This window comes from Temnothorax nylanderi, unplaced genomic scaffold (genome assembly GCF_030848795.1).
Source record: "Temnothorax nylanderi isolate EJ_2023f unplaced genomic scaffold, tnyl_v1.0 TNYL_tig0114_pilon, whole genome shotgun sequence".
Taxonomy (NCBI): Eukaryota; Metazoa; Arthropoda; class Insecta; order Hymenoptera; family Formicidae; genus Temnothorax; species Temnothorax nylanderi.
The window spans coordinates 177,044-191,558 of NW_027249176.1; the positions used below are offsets into that span (position 1 = coordinate 177,044).

General features: G+C 34.7%; 1 protein-coding gene and 2 pseudogenes across 1 annotated transcript; 1 reads left to right on the top strand and 2 right to left on the bottom strand.

Annotated features, from left to right (window-relative positions):
* Positions 1-383: 383 nt before the first annotated feature.
* LOC139776205 (uncharacterized) lies at positions 384-12,028 on the bottom strand. The gene is made up of 28 exons (XM_071712740.1): positions 11,815-12,028; positions 10,900-10,956; positions 10,687-10,770; positions 10,515-10,555; positions 10,362-10,430; positions 10,165-10,278; positions 9,868-10,012; positions 9,597-9,721; positions 9,230-9,436; positions 8,752-8,850; positions 8,436-8,544; positions 8,132-8,319; positions 7,840-8,056; positions 7,292-7,380; positions 7,054-7,215; positions 6,695-6,856; positions 6,405-6,602; positions 5,916-6,060; positions 5,514-5,774; positions 5,200-5,333; positions 4,802-5,071; positions 4,425-4,640; positions 4,239-4,328; positions 3,676-4,057; positions 3,225-3,440; positions 2,722-2,894; positions 2,226-2,447; positions 384-1,207 (listed from the first exon to the last, which is right to left on the bottom strand). The coding sequence occupies exons 1-28, from the start codon at positions 12,026-12,028 to the stop codon at positions 1,061-1,063; spliced, it is 4,536 nt and encodes a 1,511-aa protein (XP_071568841.1). The 3' UTR covers positions 384-1,060.
* LOC139776220 (5S ribosomal RNA) lies at positions 1,494-1,612 on the bottom strand (annotated as a pseudogene).
* LOC139776221 (5S ribosomal RNA) lies at positions 1,886-2,004 on the top strand (annotated as a pseudogene).
* Positions 12,029-14,515: the final 2,487 nt, after the last annotated feature.

A 14,515-nucleotide genomic window follows, 5' to 3' on the forward strand; every position in this document is an offset into this window, starting at 1 on the left:
ATGATTAAATGGAACTTATTCAGCAGATAATGTAGTTTGTATGTTCATATTTCTTTCTTTGTAGTTTGTATGTTCATATTTTTGTATGTACGCTTCTAGGTAATAAATACGGTTTTTCAGCACATTCTTTTTTACATTATTAAGAATGAAGCAAGCACATGTTTTATACATTTTAAAGAAAGGCGAAGGAAAACGAAAAATGAAATAATAACTGTGAAGAACTTCGCTTTTCCTAGTTAAAGGAAATATACTCGAATTATGTCCATTAACATATTATTAATACAGGAAGAAATAAATGTGAAACGTTACAAATTGACAAAAGAAATGCGCGCTGCAAAAGATCTCTGCGTGTAGGGGACTAGAATAGAAATATAAAATTAATATAACTTTGATTATGCACAATTTTATTTTTTCTAAATAGCTGTATGTAATAACAATGACATAAATGAAATATGTTCTCTATCAAGAGACACGGTAGTGTCTCACGCCAAGTACGCGCGGAGCGAGACCACCGTGACTCTTTTACGCGTTATTATGTACACAATAATACTTTGTGCGTGTTGAGTATAAAACTAAATCTATAGTTGTCGCGCTAATACTTTTACACTTCAATATTTGGACACTTAATACTTGATTGGGTAATATTTAAGTACGCTGAGAATTTTTCTAATTGGTATATATATTATAAAATATCCGAGTGATACATTTCTTCAAATTGCATATCTTTTTGTTTAATTTAACTTTGCGTTCATCCAAGAAAGAAAAGATACTATAATTAACTTAGAGATAATTTTATTAAATATTCCTAAATTATTTTCACTACTTGAAAATTTGAGTAAAAAATAGCGACGTAAAATTATTACAGATTAAGTTAAGTAATGTTTAATTGCCACTTGTAAAGTAATGTTTAATTACGTTTCACATTTTAATTGCCACTTGAGATAAAATTAATATACAGTTATCTCCTTAAAATTGGAAGACAATTCTTTTTTTAGGATTATACAATGGAAGACGGCGGTGTTGTAGGCATGAGATAACAATCGCAATGTCGTACTTTGTCTTAATCGTAACACGCTGCACCGATCTCAATGGAGAAACTCTGTTCGGGTTTCCCGATATCTCGCAAAGCCACGTCTAAGATGGGAAGTCTTACGGGTTTATCCGTTTCATATGAGACGATAGTTTTACCCCAGCGGTCTTGATGGAACTACGAATACAAAACACATGTAAAGCAACATAATGTTTTATTGCCTAGTATGTATGTGTGTGTGTGTATTCTATTTTTTTAACGTATATTTAGTGTTGTGAAATTTAAACAAACGTCTGTATTTTGATATAATTTAAGTCAAATTTAGCCAATTATTAAATAACTATAATTATTTATAAAGTTAGAAATGACATGTAAAATTTAAAAATTATAACGATATAAAATAAGTAAATTTAAGACCATATAAAATAACTAATAACTTTCAAAAAAAAAAAAAAAAAAAAGATGCCAACAGTACGCGGTGTTCCCAAACGGTCACCCATTTAAGTACTAACCACGCTCAATGCCGCTTGACTTAAGTGATCGGACGAGAACTTGTAGGTTTGGCGTGATTTGACCGTTGACGAAAGTATCTTTCTTAGAAAGGAAAGATACACTTCTTCAACTTTCCTGGTTATAGAACGAGAACTTGTATGTTCGGTGTGTTTATCTATATTATAATAAATGTATTATTATTGATTGTATAATAATTATATATTGTAATAATAAATGTAACATGACAATGTAACATGAAATAACAATTTTCATGTTATATTTATTAAAATATATAATTATTATAATAATAACCAGGAAAGTTGATGAAGAAGTGTATCTTCTCTTCCTAAGAAAGATACTTTCGTCAACGGTCAAATCACGCCAAACCTACAAGTTCTCGTCCGATCACTTAAGTCAAGCGGCATTGAGCGTGGTTAGTACTTAAATGGGTGACCGTTTGGGAACACCGCGTACTGTTGGCATCTTTTTTTTTTTTTGAAAGTTATTAGTTATTTTATATGGTCTTAAATTTACTTATTTTATCGACGTTACATTTTATAAAATTAATTAAAATGATAACATGTGATATATATTATATATTATCATTTTAATTAATGTTACATAATAGACAATGTACAATTTACTCTTAAAAAAGCTATGTTAAATCAAATCGAAGACATTGTTGTATTGTAAATTGACTTACCCTGCATTCATCCATTATCATTTCATATCTAAGACGCTGATTGCCTCGTGGTGTTAATTCAACGTCGTTCCAAGCCAAAAACTTCAGGCCCTTTCTGTACGTCTTTTTCTCGTAATCGAAGTAAGCCACACTATTTTTGCAGTGATACGTAATGTTCTGATTCGCGTGTTTGGAGAGCAATTGCAAGAAACTAATTTGATTACTGTCCGCTTTGTATGTAATCTAAATGCAATAATTAAAATTTATTTTATAAATATTTATCTACTAAAAAATTTTATATTTTTTTAACAACAAATAGGAGATTTTCTTTGCCAGTGAATAAAATACAATAATGAATAAACTTTCTTGACTATAACTGGCAAATTTATTAATGTGTTAATACATTAATAAATTTGCCAGTTATAGTCAAGAAAGTTTATTCATTATTGTAATTTATATTTTTTGTTGTGAAAATTAAAAATTGAAATTAAAGGAAGTATGTAGAATATAATGTAACCTTCATACTGCCATCTATTTCGCTTAGCCAGGTCTCCTGTTGATCAGTAATGTGAGTCATTTCTGGTGAACGCGATGGATTCGGTAATATGCAAGTTGCACGTTTCTCGGCATCGCAATACACCAAGATCGCGTCTCGAATATCTCCTTCGTTTGGATCAATCCAGTACTCGCCTGTTAATGATGCATAAATTTATATTAATTTTAATATTTAAATATAAAATGTACTAGTTCTATACTTTTGCCACTCTTAATATTTACTCTTAAATATAAAATGTACTAGTTCTATACTTTTGCCACTCTTAATATTTACTTTTAATTAAAATTTTTCTTAACTCAGATTTTTCCTACAAAGGAATTTAATTAGTTTTCATATATTTAATATTTTTATATATTATTTTACTTATTTTACATTTTTTATTTCAAAAAAACAAAATTTAAAAATCGAAATAAACAGAAAGTACAGTAGTTATAATTTTATAAACTATGATGCTTAAGATTCACCAGATAATTTGTCCGGGTAAGCAGCAAATAGATCTCGACAGGTTTTAGCAGGCGAATTTTTTTCACCATCCGGCTTCACCAATTTTTGGAACGACGATTTTAGATTTTCGTACGCTTTCAAAAGCAACTCTCTTCGTTCCTTTTCAGTAATATCTTTACCAAATATTCTTGGTGGTTCATCACCAAGTGGATCTGGTCCTTTAGTTTGGCCTTGTCCTACAATAAATAATGTTTTTAACATTATAATAATTTATTATAATTTACTATAATTTATTAAATATTTTTTAGTTCAGTTTTTTAAATATATTAGAGATATAAGAATTTAAATAATATAAAAAATCTATAATAACGTTTAGTTCCGATGTTCTGATGACTTTAGACATCTTTTATATAATACCTGTTAATTAATTAGATTATCTCGACACTATGATTTGAGTTAATTGAAACATACCTATAAGTGCTGCTAGAGATGCAGCATCGTAGCCGAAACCTATTTCTCCAGGCGGACCAGGTGGTCCGGGTGGTCCTGGAAGACCTGGTGACCCATGGCGACCTTCTTCCCCAGCTGGACCTCTTGGTCCGGGATTTCCCGCAGGTCCGATAGGTCCTGGATTACCCTCCCGTCCAGGATTACCTCTAATACCTGGCTCTCCGTCTTTACCGGGAGGTCCTGGCAGACCAGATGCACCCTTTTCTCCTACTAAACCAGGAGACCCGGGCAATCCTTGCAAACCAGTAAATCCCCGATGTCCCTTGGCTCCTTTCTGCCCCTCTTCTCCGCGATCCCCTTTTGCACCTTCGAGACCCGTTAGGCCAGGTTTTCCTCGTGGTCCCTAAAAATATTATAATATATATATGCAAGATTAAATTTATATGTAAGTTATATTATAAAGAAATTTTTTTTTAATAGACTTAAAACTAATTTAATTAAAATTAATCTATTATTTTTATTTTTAATTAATTTTAATTAATTAAGTTATTAGAGTTACATTAATTTAACTGAAAGTACATTACCTGTGGTCCTTCCACACCTTGCGGTCCTGTTTCACCTTTCGAGCCACGTTCTCCAGTGAGTCCGGTAGGTCCAATGGATCCAGGTGGTCCCTATTAATAGGAACAAATAAATTATTACTGATATGATATTATTACTTTATTATATTTATATAGGAAGAGATAAAGAAAGTAGAAGTCATAACATACTGGTAATCCAGGAGGACCTGACGGTCCTGCAGCACCAGATACCCCAGGAGGTCCCTTGTCACCTGGTCGGCCTCCTATACCCGGTGGTCCTGGTTTTCCAATTGGTCCCTCTGGTCCTGCTTCTCCTACATGACCAGGAGAACCTGGAGGACCTATTAATCCGGGAGGTCCGGATGGACCTTCCGCTCCTGGTTTTCCGGGTTGTCCTGTTTCACCCTGCAATACAAATAAATTATTTTTTTATTAAATTATTTAAAAAATATAGCATTTATATGCTATATGTTAATAATATATAATATAATAAAGATATAATAAAAATATAATTAACTATAAAACTGCACAAATTTTTTCAAGTATAACTACATATTTTTACTTACAGGAGCTCCGCGTAATCCTCTATTTCCTATAGGACCAGCAGAACCAGGTAAGCCTGGTAAACCTCTCTCGCCGGGTAAACCTTGAGGTCCTTGAGGACCCATTGGTCCTTGAGATCCTGGGGATCCACTTTCGCCTTTAATTCCGTCTATTCCAGGTGGACCAGGGTTACCGATTGGACCTGGATTTCCAGGACGTCCAATATCGCCTGAATCGCCTTTAATACCCGGAAATCCAGGAGCACCAGGTGGTCCCACATTTCCTGGTGGTCCCTATAACATTTTAAATCCAATACTTTATTTATTCTTTAGTCTCCGATGTTTTATTTATTTATAACAGCATATACCATTCACATCTGTTTAGTAAAATTTAATACAATTCGCGGAATTTAATGACTTACTGATGGTCCAACATGTCCCGTGATACCAGGTGGGCCCATTAAACCGGGCTCGCCTCGTGCACCAGGTTCGCCTCTAATTCCCTTAGCACCAGTGAGTCCAATAGGTCCAGGTAATCCGATTTCGCCGCGATTGCCTGTTAATCATTGTAATTTACATATTTTGTGTACACATAAAAAATAATTTTATTATGTATTAGTACATAATATATTATATTAAATATATGTATATATTTATATATAACAAGAATACAAAATATCTCATAAACAATCATGTTATTATTAATTATAACAATTTTGAATGATCTGTTTATTACCAGGCAGTCCCAGATTTCCTTGTTCTCCTTTTAAGCCAGGATATCCGCGATCGCCTTTCAAACCAGGAAGTCCGATTAATCCTTGTGGACCTGGAAAACCTTGCGAGCCCTGTAATCCATGAGGTCCTCTTTCTCCTGGATTTCCAGGTGCTCCGGTCTCACCAATAGGACCAGGAGGACCTGGATCGCCTCGTTCTGCTGGTTCCCCGGGAGGGCCAGGAGGTCCAACTTCTCCTTGTGGACCACGCTCTCCAATATGTCCTGTGATATTGAAAGAAAAAAATATTAATATTTATTAATAAAATTGTTTTTGACAAAATATTATTATATTAGATTGATATTAATATTTTACACATAAATTTAAATATCACTGATTTAAGTATAAGTAACATAAAATACTACCTGATGGACCTTCGGGGCCGATTGGTCCAGGTGTACCCCTCTCTCCTTTCTGTCCAGGTTCTCCGGATAATCCTCTCGCACCAGGAAGTCCTAGTAGTCCCGGCGAACCAAAACTTCCTTTATCTCCTTTAAGTCCTGGTAAACCCTGGAATGTAATATATAAAATTCATATCTATCATAGTGATATACACGAACTGTCGCACGCTATCATACAAAGTGTTCAAAGCTGTCGAATCAAATCAACAATTCGTAAATTTAATGTAAATATAAAGTTATTTTTAAATTTAAAAAGTCATTTTTATTAAAACTAATTTTAAAGAATGAAAATAAAATTAGACATATTACAAAATCTTTTATAATTAAGAAATAGATTAAGATTAAATTTATTTTTAATCATAGGCTTTTTGTTGTAACTTTGAACGCTTTTTATATATGTTCCATATGTAATGATAAATATAGATAAATAGATAAAAAATAATAACAACATACAATGAGACCATCAGCACCCTGTGCTCCCGTTTCTCCTCTAGGACCCATAAGTCCTGGGGGTCCCATAAGTCCTCTTTCTCCCGGAAGTCCTCTCTCGCCTCTATTGCCGGTTAATCCCGGCGGACCGGGACGTCCTTGTACTCCCGCTTCTCCGTCCTTGCCTGGAACACCCGGATTACCGGCGGCTCCTGGTAGACCCTGTGAACAAGCGCATGTTTTATTTGCACGATAAATTACATCGCTTCAGCCTTCTCACTATGAGAAATGCAATATATTTCTACATTGCGTACTTGAAAACCTCTAGGACCGGTGAGTCCCGGAGGACCTCGCGCGCCGTCACTTCCCGATGGACCTGGTGGACCCTGTGCCCCTGGAGCCCCTTCTTTACCGGTATCTCCCCTTGGACCAGGCGAACCTGGATTGCCCGGCTCACCATCTTTTCCGCGTTCTCCCTAATACAATAAAAGTTTAAAAAATTATCGTAAAATTAGAGATAATGCAATGTTAAAATTTGTATTGATACTCATATTGTTACGTTTCATTTTTATATTGTGTATGAGAATGTTTTCATATTTAAGTTATATTAGATTATATTTGCTAGTGTATATACTTTTATTATATACTTTTATTATGAAGAATTAATAATTACAGGATATCCTCTTTCTCCTGTTGGTCCTAATGGTCCTGGTAGACCCTGCAGTCCAGGCGGCCCTTGTTCTCCAGGCTTGCCATCCGCACCTTGAATTCCACGTTCTCCAGGATTACCTGGTTTTCCGGGAGCTCCGGGCCTACCCATTAAACCACGCGCACCCTGAAATTTTTATTCAATAGTTATACTTCGATTATAATACTTTTACAAAACATAATGATGAAATATTACTATATACCTGTAATCCTGGTGGCCCAGGTCGTCCAGGATCTCCAGCGGTGCCTTTCGGTCCAACAGCTCCGGCAGGACCACGATCACCAGGTTGCCCTGACAATTATTTAATCTATTATTTAACCATAATCTTGATTACTTGTAATTATTATTATATTTACTTATTATGTTTTTCTTTATTTATTATGTTTTTACTTATATTTTATTTATTGAGTCTTTGGAAAATAAAGTATAGATTTTGTTACAACTCAACAGAATTATTAAATAATTCTATCATTAACCAAAAATTAAAGTTAAAAACTAAAATTTAGAGTGAGTAAAATATAAAAAATATAAATTAAAATATTATTTCTGGTATTATTATTTTAACCGTTTGGTATATTTTTATATTATTTAAAAACATTTTTTTCTAATTGTAACTCTCATGAAAAGTAGAATAACAAAACAAAATATTCAAATTATTATTAATAAAGAAACGCAAAATATGTAACGGTATTTACAGCAGCATCTTGAAATTTTTTAAAGACACTTTAATTTTACAATAATAAGCAATACCTTGAGGCCCGACAGGACCATCCGAGCCAGGAAGACCACGCGCTCCAGGTGCGCCACGTTCTCCAGTAGGCCCCGCAGCGCCGATTGGTCCACGTATTCCTCTCTTGCCCCTTTTGCCTTCGTTCCCGGTAGGTCCCGGAAGTCCACGCGGACCAGGCATTCCTGCATCACCTTTCACTCCAGCGTCTCCTTTAAAACCTCTTTCACCAGGAAGGCCCTGCAAGAATGGCCAAAATTTTATACAATCTAAGTAATTTTTACAGTTCTTGAATGGTATGCTAATTATGCATACGGGTGCTCCTTTAGCGCCAGGGATACCAGGATTACCCGGTGTTCCGGGTTGACCTCGAGCACCTGGAAATCCGGGCAAACCAATGGGTCCTGTCGCTCCAGTGACTCCCTTCTCACCGGAAATTCCATCTTTGCCTTGAGGACCTTGTGGACCAGTCTCACCAGGTTGTCCTGGGCGGCCACTTTCACCTTTGTTATAAAATATTAATTAAAGTCGAAAAAATAAATATAATTATCTTCTCAATATAACATATGTTTATAAAAAAATCAGCAACTTTATTTAAATAAGAATTGAAATGTCTTACCTCGCGGACCTTGCAAACCCTGGCTTCCTGTTGGCCCTTGTGGTCCTTGATCACCTTTTATTCCAGGATTTCCTGGAAAACCTGGTGAGCCAGGTTTTCCTATAGCACCCTACAAACAATATTAGTATATTAGTATATATTAGTATATTAGTATATTTAAATAAACGTGATAAGTATACATTTATTAACATAATCAACAGAAAACATTATTAAGATGAATGAACATCTAGAAAGAATTATAATTTCTCAAAGATCTTTGAAGTATACCTTAATTGATCAATCTCTAAATTGTGTGTAAATTGAATAATTGACTTACGGGTTGTCCAGGCGGCCCAGCAATTCCGTCAAGGCCTCTCAATCCAGGAGGACCCGGTGAACCTTCCCTACCTCTTTCACCACGAGGCCCTGCTGGACCCTGCGTCAGCAATAACCAACATTTGCGCAGAAAAATGTTTTATGATTTCTAATATGTTCTTAACCTTTAAGTACGCGCGTTATTTTTAGTAACATAGTCACAGGCGGGATCTACAGAGATCCCCACAAGTTTTTTTTGTTTTCTCTAAAAGTAATGTAAGATATGTAAGTTTTAGAGTACATAATAAATAAACACACAACTAATATCTCGCATAACTAAGAAAATACAAAAATAGCGTCCAGCGGTCCAGCCAGACCCCGCCCGTGCAGTTACAGGTTAACATTAAAATTTACTTCATGACTAAACAATATATTTTTATAAATTTATTAAAATTTAAGTATATACAGATTCCGTGATACAGATGATAATATTTACATACCATCGGTCCTACTGGCCCCATCGGCCCAGGCGAGCCCATGGATCCTTTTTCACCAGGAGCTCCTTGCTCACCTTTAGCACCGTCTAGACCTGGGAAACCACGATGGCCTTTTAACCCTGGAAGCCCAGGTATTCCTGAAGGACCACGTGGTCCCACAGGACCAGGCGATCCCAGTGGACCGGTTTCGCCATCTTCTCCACTGATACCCTGTCATCAATAAAATATTAAATATTTTATTTAAATATAATATATATTTATTTATATATATTTATAACTTGCGAATCAAATTAAATAAATGTAGGAGAACCTAAATTTATTCTAAAGAAACAAACTAAATCCATATAAAATTACTTAAAAATAATCTTACATCCTTTCCGGGTAATCCTGGCAAGCCTCTAGGACCTGGCATGCCAGGAGGACCTGGGGAACCCAATTCACCAGTTTCACCTCGTGTACCTTGAAAACCTTGAGGACCAGGAGCACCAGGCGAACCTAGATCGAACGATAAATAATATTATTTTTAAATGACATTTCGATATTCTTTAAATAAAATTGGATAAATTTGTTAAATCAATTGTTACTTTAAAAAAATTATTTAGATAAGATTAAACAAAATTATTAAAAGAATTATCGCCTACCTGGAGGGCCTCGCGGACCCATCGGGCCTACTTGCGCTTGAATGTAAGATAATGCTTCTGGTCCATACAATGACGCCGCTGCACCTGTCGGGCCTTTATCTTCATTTGCTTGAGACAAAGCCAATTGTTGATAATATAGAGATACCTATTATTATAAACATTTATAGGTATGTTAATAATAAATTATTATACATTAATATAAATTATGTAACACATATTGAATATAGATTATTAATAAATGACTTATACGTATATTTAAATGATAAAAAAATAAAAACAGTTTTAAACTTCTTATACATCAGGTACAGGTCCTGGAGGTCCAGGTGGCCCTGGGGTCCCAGGCGTACCGGGTTGTCCAGGAAATCCCGTATCACCGGGACGACCAGTATCTCCAGGTCGACCAGGTTGACCCTAATTTGTAAGTTACTTTCTTGTAAATTTTCATTTTTTTAGATAACTTTATTATAATTATAAGTTTACGAACAATTACTTACTCGTGGTCCTGGTAGCGCTACAGAACTATATATGTTACTCTCACCCGGTAAAATTTCCGTAGGTGAAACCTGTTGAAAAGAAACGTAACAATCACTATTCCTTACAGAATCCGATTTCCTTAATTTTTTTTATTACCAAATAGTTGTGCTTACTGAGTAATTCCGTTCAGATGTAGGACTGGTCTCCTCTAAATCTGTAGAATGCAAATAATCAAAATTGAGATATCACAGAACGCGACTAAAAAAGTATTTTATTCTAATCATCTACTTATTTTCTTTCGTTTTTTATTATAAAAAGTAATTTTTAAATTAACTCCACACATACCATGATCATAAAATTGCGTAGGAGCCGGTAAGTGTGTAGGTTCTGATTGTCTCAAGAGTGTTTCGGTCGGTGTTTCGGACCATCCTATATTAAATAATTACATGCCATCGCTCATGATAATTGATTTATTTTAACAACTATCGAAAATAACTTCATAATAATTTTTATTGTATTATTATAATAATAATGTGTAAAACGTTTTCGCACGCTTACCTGAAAGTCGCGTGGCATCTGATGGTATTATTAGTGATGGTAACATTGTTGTAGTCTCTAAACAGATAATATTCTTATTGTTACTAAATCGAAAAAGATTAAAAAATTATTATTGTTTGCGAAAAATTGTTATTGCAACAATAATCGTGCAAATTTAACACAAGTCCATATGTTCGGAACATATTATAGCTCTAACATCCGCAAGGAAGTAGAAGCTAATCCGGAAGCTATCTCTAGCTGTGGGTCGTAGTAAGTTGCATTTGCAATTAATAGATTGAAATAAATGGTATTAATTAGATTGCGCTGATTAAAACGAGAGATTAATTATTTCATACGGCGCCTTAATGAGATTAATCTGTGACGCAAGCCTTCCGGCGGTTCGAGACAATTGTCGAAGAACTGTTCTCCATTTATAACTACATTCTTACTCATTTTTAGATAAAATTACGTTGCTATTATGATAATTATAGAATAGAATAGAATTTTGCATATTATTGAACAAGACAAAAAATATACAAAATAAAAGATACAAAGTCTGAAAGACGTTTGAAAAGTAAGAATTTCCTCTAATCTTTCAACTTAATTTTAATAAAAAGATGCAGTTTTATTTAAAACAATCTTAATTCTGTTAATTTGGTGTTAATTTGGATTATAGAAATTAAATCAAATACTTTATAGATATCGCGTGTTATCTGATTTTTCGCACAGGTGGGAATCGAGACTCGTCGTTATTCTATAGTAATACTAATCACTATTATCTATTTAAAAAAAAATCTTAAATATGTTGTCTAACGTGTGTATCCTCATAGAAGAAATTAGTAAAAAAAAAAGATATTGTTAAATTAAAAATTTCTCTCCTTTCTTTTATTTATTATTACATAGTCTAATTTTTTGGAGCACTCACGGAATACTCACCGTTCTTGTCCTCGTATTCGTCGTAGTTCTCGTAATTATATTCATATTCATCATAATTGTTGCCAGGCTGCTGAGAGTGATGAGCCTGGTGCTCTTGCGGCTTAGATCGTTGTTTCCTCAATCGGTTCTTCACGGCGTTCACTTGATCCGGCAAGGGCAGCAGCAGCTGGACCACGAGCAGACCCGTGATCAGCTCTAGAGCCTGCCGTCTCATCGTGAAGTTCCTCTATCCGGCAGGGGTGGAAAAACTCCACTGGAGAACGGAGAAAGTATAGATCCTAGTCCCGATTCGCCTGCATCGCGAGGCTGAGGGCAACTAGACTCGTAGTAACCGGCGTGTCATCTATTTAGCAGATGCTCTGCATGATGTAGGGGAAGTCATCATCCTTCATTTTACAAGATGCACGTGGTTCTCCCGCCATCTTATTCCGCGGCCACCCTCTCGCCGTTCTTCCCCTGGTCTGTACACTTCTTTGTACGTAAGATTTTGGAATAAATGACTCTTGTTTTCTATCATTTTAATAAAATCCAAGTGTAATTCTGATATATTGCGAATATTAATGGATAAAACGCAATCCAACCAATTTTTTCAAATCAAACTTTGCTTTTAAAGAATATTTCATTTTACAGAAATAAATAATTTATATATATATTTATATATTTTTTAATTTTTTCATCCTTCGCAGTTTTGTCTAATATTATCAATCTGTGTAGATATACATATGTATATATGTATAATATATGTATAATCTCGACAGTAATAATAGCAAAAAATTCGGAAGAGATACTGATCGGTATCTATGATCATTCGAAGCATTTTTTTTATTATAACTATTTTTTTTTGCTTAATCAATATATATAATATCTAGCTGTAAATTATAACTTCAGATTATAATTTTAAATAATAATTAATATGCCTCATCACTCTCATCTGTAAATATTAGCAATAAATGAAAAAACTTATGTATTTGAATGTGTCTTCAAAGTCCTCGTTAAATAATGTCGCGGTGAGTTCATGGAAGTTTATATGAGAGACCATATATGTCAGTATTGTCAGCGTAGAATCATTATTCTGCGTACTGTCAGAAGCGATATGACGCCGCACAATGGAGGTCATCACCTTACGTTTAAGGGTTGCATGCGACATGCATCATGGCGTCGTTGTCATTACATCCGATTTTTTAATTAATCATAAATTTTCTGGGTAACGACGTATCGAGGTCTCATGAAGTCTAAATCGTAACATAGATAATCCGCAATTTATCTTAGAAGTGATACGGAATTTATTCGCTATTCATATTTTTATCTGCTCCTTTTTTCGACTGTCATATAAATTAATAATCTAATTCCATTTGCTCCTAATAGGTAATTAGCTATCTTAATTGGATAACTGATATTAGAGCGATTTGAATACAACTGATGTCCATTTCCATCAATACAAATTAACATTAATCTCGGGGTTTAACTGACTTTTTAATTTTTTTCTGACTTTTAGAACTAGAAAAGGATAAAAAGTGAGTTAAACCGAAATTAAAGTTAACCGTCATTGGTAGAAATGAACAATGAATTTTGTTTAATGTTAAAAGGGACGCAGTAGCACGAAACAAACTTTAAAATTAAATTAAAAGAATTAAAAGAATGCTTTTATTTTCGAGAAAAGTTCTTTTCTATAAGAACTTGAACACATTAATTTGCAGCACACGTTTCTGATTTCATTTTAATTATTTCGTTTAATCAGAGGCCTTTAGAGTGTAGGAACTTATAAAGCTGTGTGGAGCCTTCTGGCACCGAGTAATTCGTTTTGTTACGGTCACCATGTACGCATCTTTGTGTTGAACGCGAATGCATCCATTGAAACGCGAGCTGCGACGACCTAGTTCACGATAAGCGTTCCGCCTCATTTTTATCAGTTAGCACCAGGAGAAGCACTCGGGCTCCGATACCAAGATGCTGCCGTTTCCACTTAATAAGTTTATTAAACGACAATCATCATTTTGGCCGCATTCCCGGAGCATACGTCTTATTTTACAAGGCGTTAGCCGCAATAGGCTGGGTTGACCTGCACCTCCTCGGCTCCTCCATTCGTTACTGGCGACTATAAATCAGACTTACTACTATGTTTAATGTAAGCAAAACCGGAGCAACGCAATCGGCACAGTTTCGTCGTAGAATTCGTATTGACATTCGATTAGAACTGTTCTTGAGACTCTTGCTCATTACGGTCATATCAAATTACATTATTATAGAAACGAGAAATCGTATTCCTTTTTTCCTTCATTATATGTTAGAAGAAATTACTTATTTTTTCATATTCGCGTGAATTCGCGTTCTATATTGATAGGATTGATAGAATATACCGAGACGCTCTTTTTATTATTTTTTTTCATTAGTAGATACATGTATAATTCAAAGCACGCGTCCTGCATTTCTAGCAAAATGGAAGTTATGATAAAAAAAAAAATATATATATATATATATATATATAGAGAGAGAGAGAGAGAGAGAGAGAGAGAGAGAGAGAGAGAGAAGAGAGAGAGAGAGAGAGAGAGAGAGAGAGAGAGAGAGAGAGAGAGAGAGAGAGAGAGAGAGAGAGAGAGAGAGAGAGAGAGAGAGAGAGAGAGAGAGAGAGAGAGAGAGAGAGAGAGAGAGAGAGAGAGAGAGAGAGAGAGAGAGAGAGAGAGAGAGAGAGAGAGAGAGAGAG

What these genes read in the sequence shown, in the direction of transcription:
- LOC139776205 (XM_071712740.1), bottom strand. Translation starts at nt 12,028, where the DNA reads ATGAGACGGCAGGCTCTAGAGCTGATCACGGGTCTGCTCGTGGTCCAG. An exon ending in GGGTCCGCGAGGCCCTCCAG is followed by an intron (nt 9,722 to 9,867) that starts GTAGGCGATAAT and finishes CGTTCGATCTAG; the next exon opens with GTTCGCCTGGTGCTCCTGGT. An exon ending in CTGGCGCTAAAGGAGCACCC is followed by an intron (nt 8,057 to 8,131) that starts GTATGCATAATT and finishes CCATTCTTGCAG; the next exon opens with GGCCTTCCTGGTGAAAGAGG.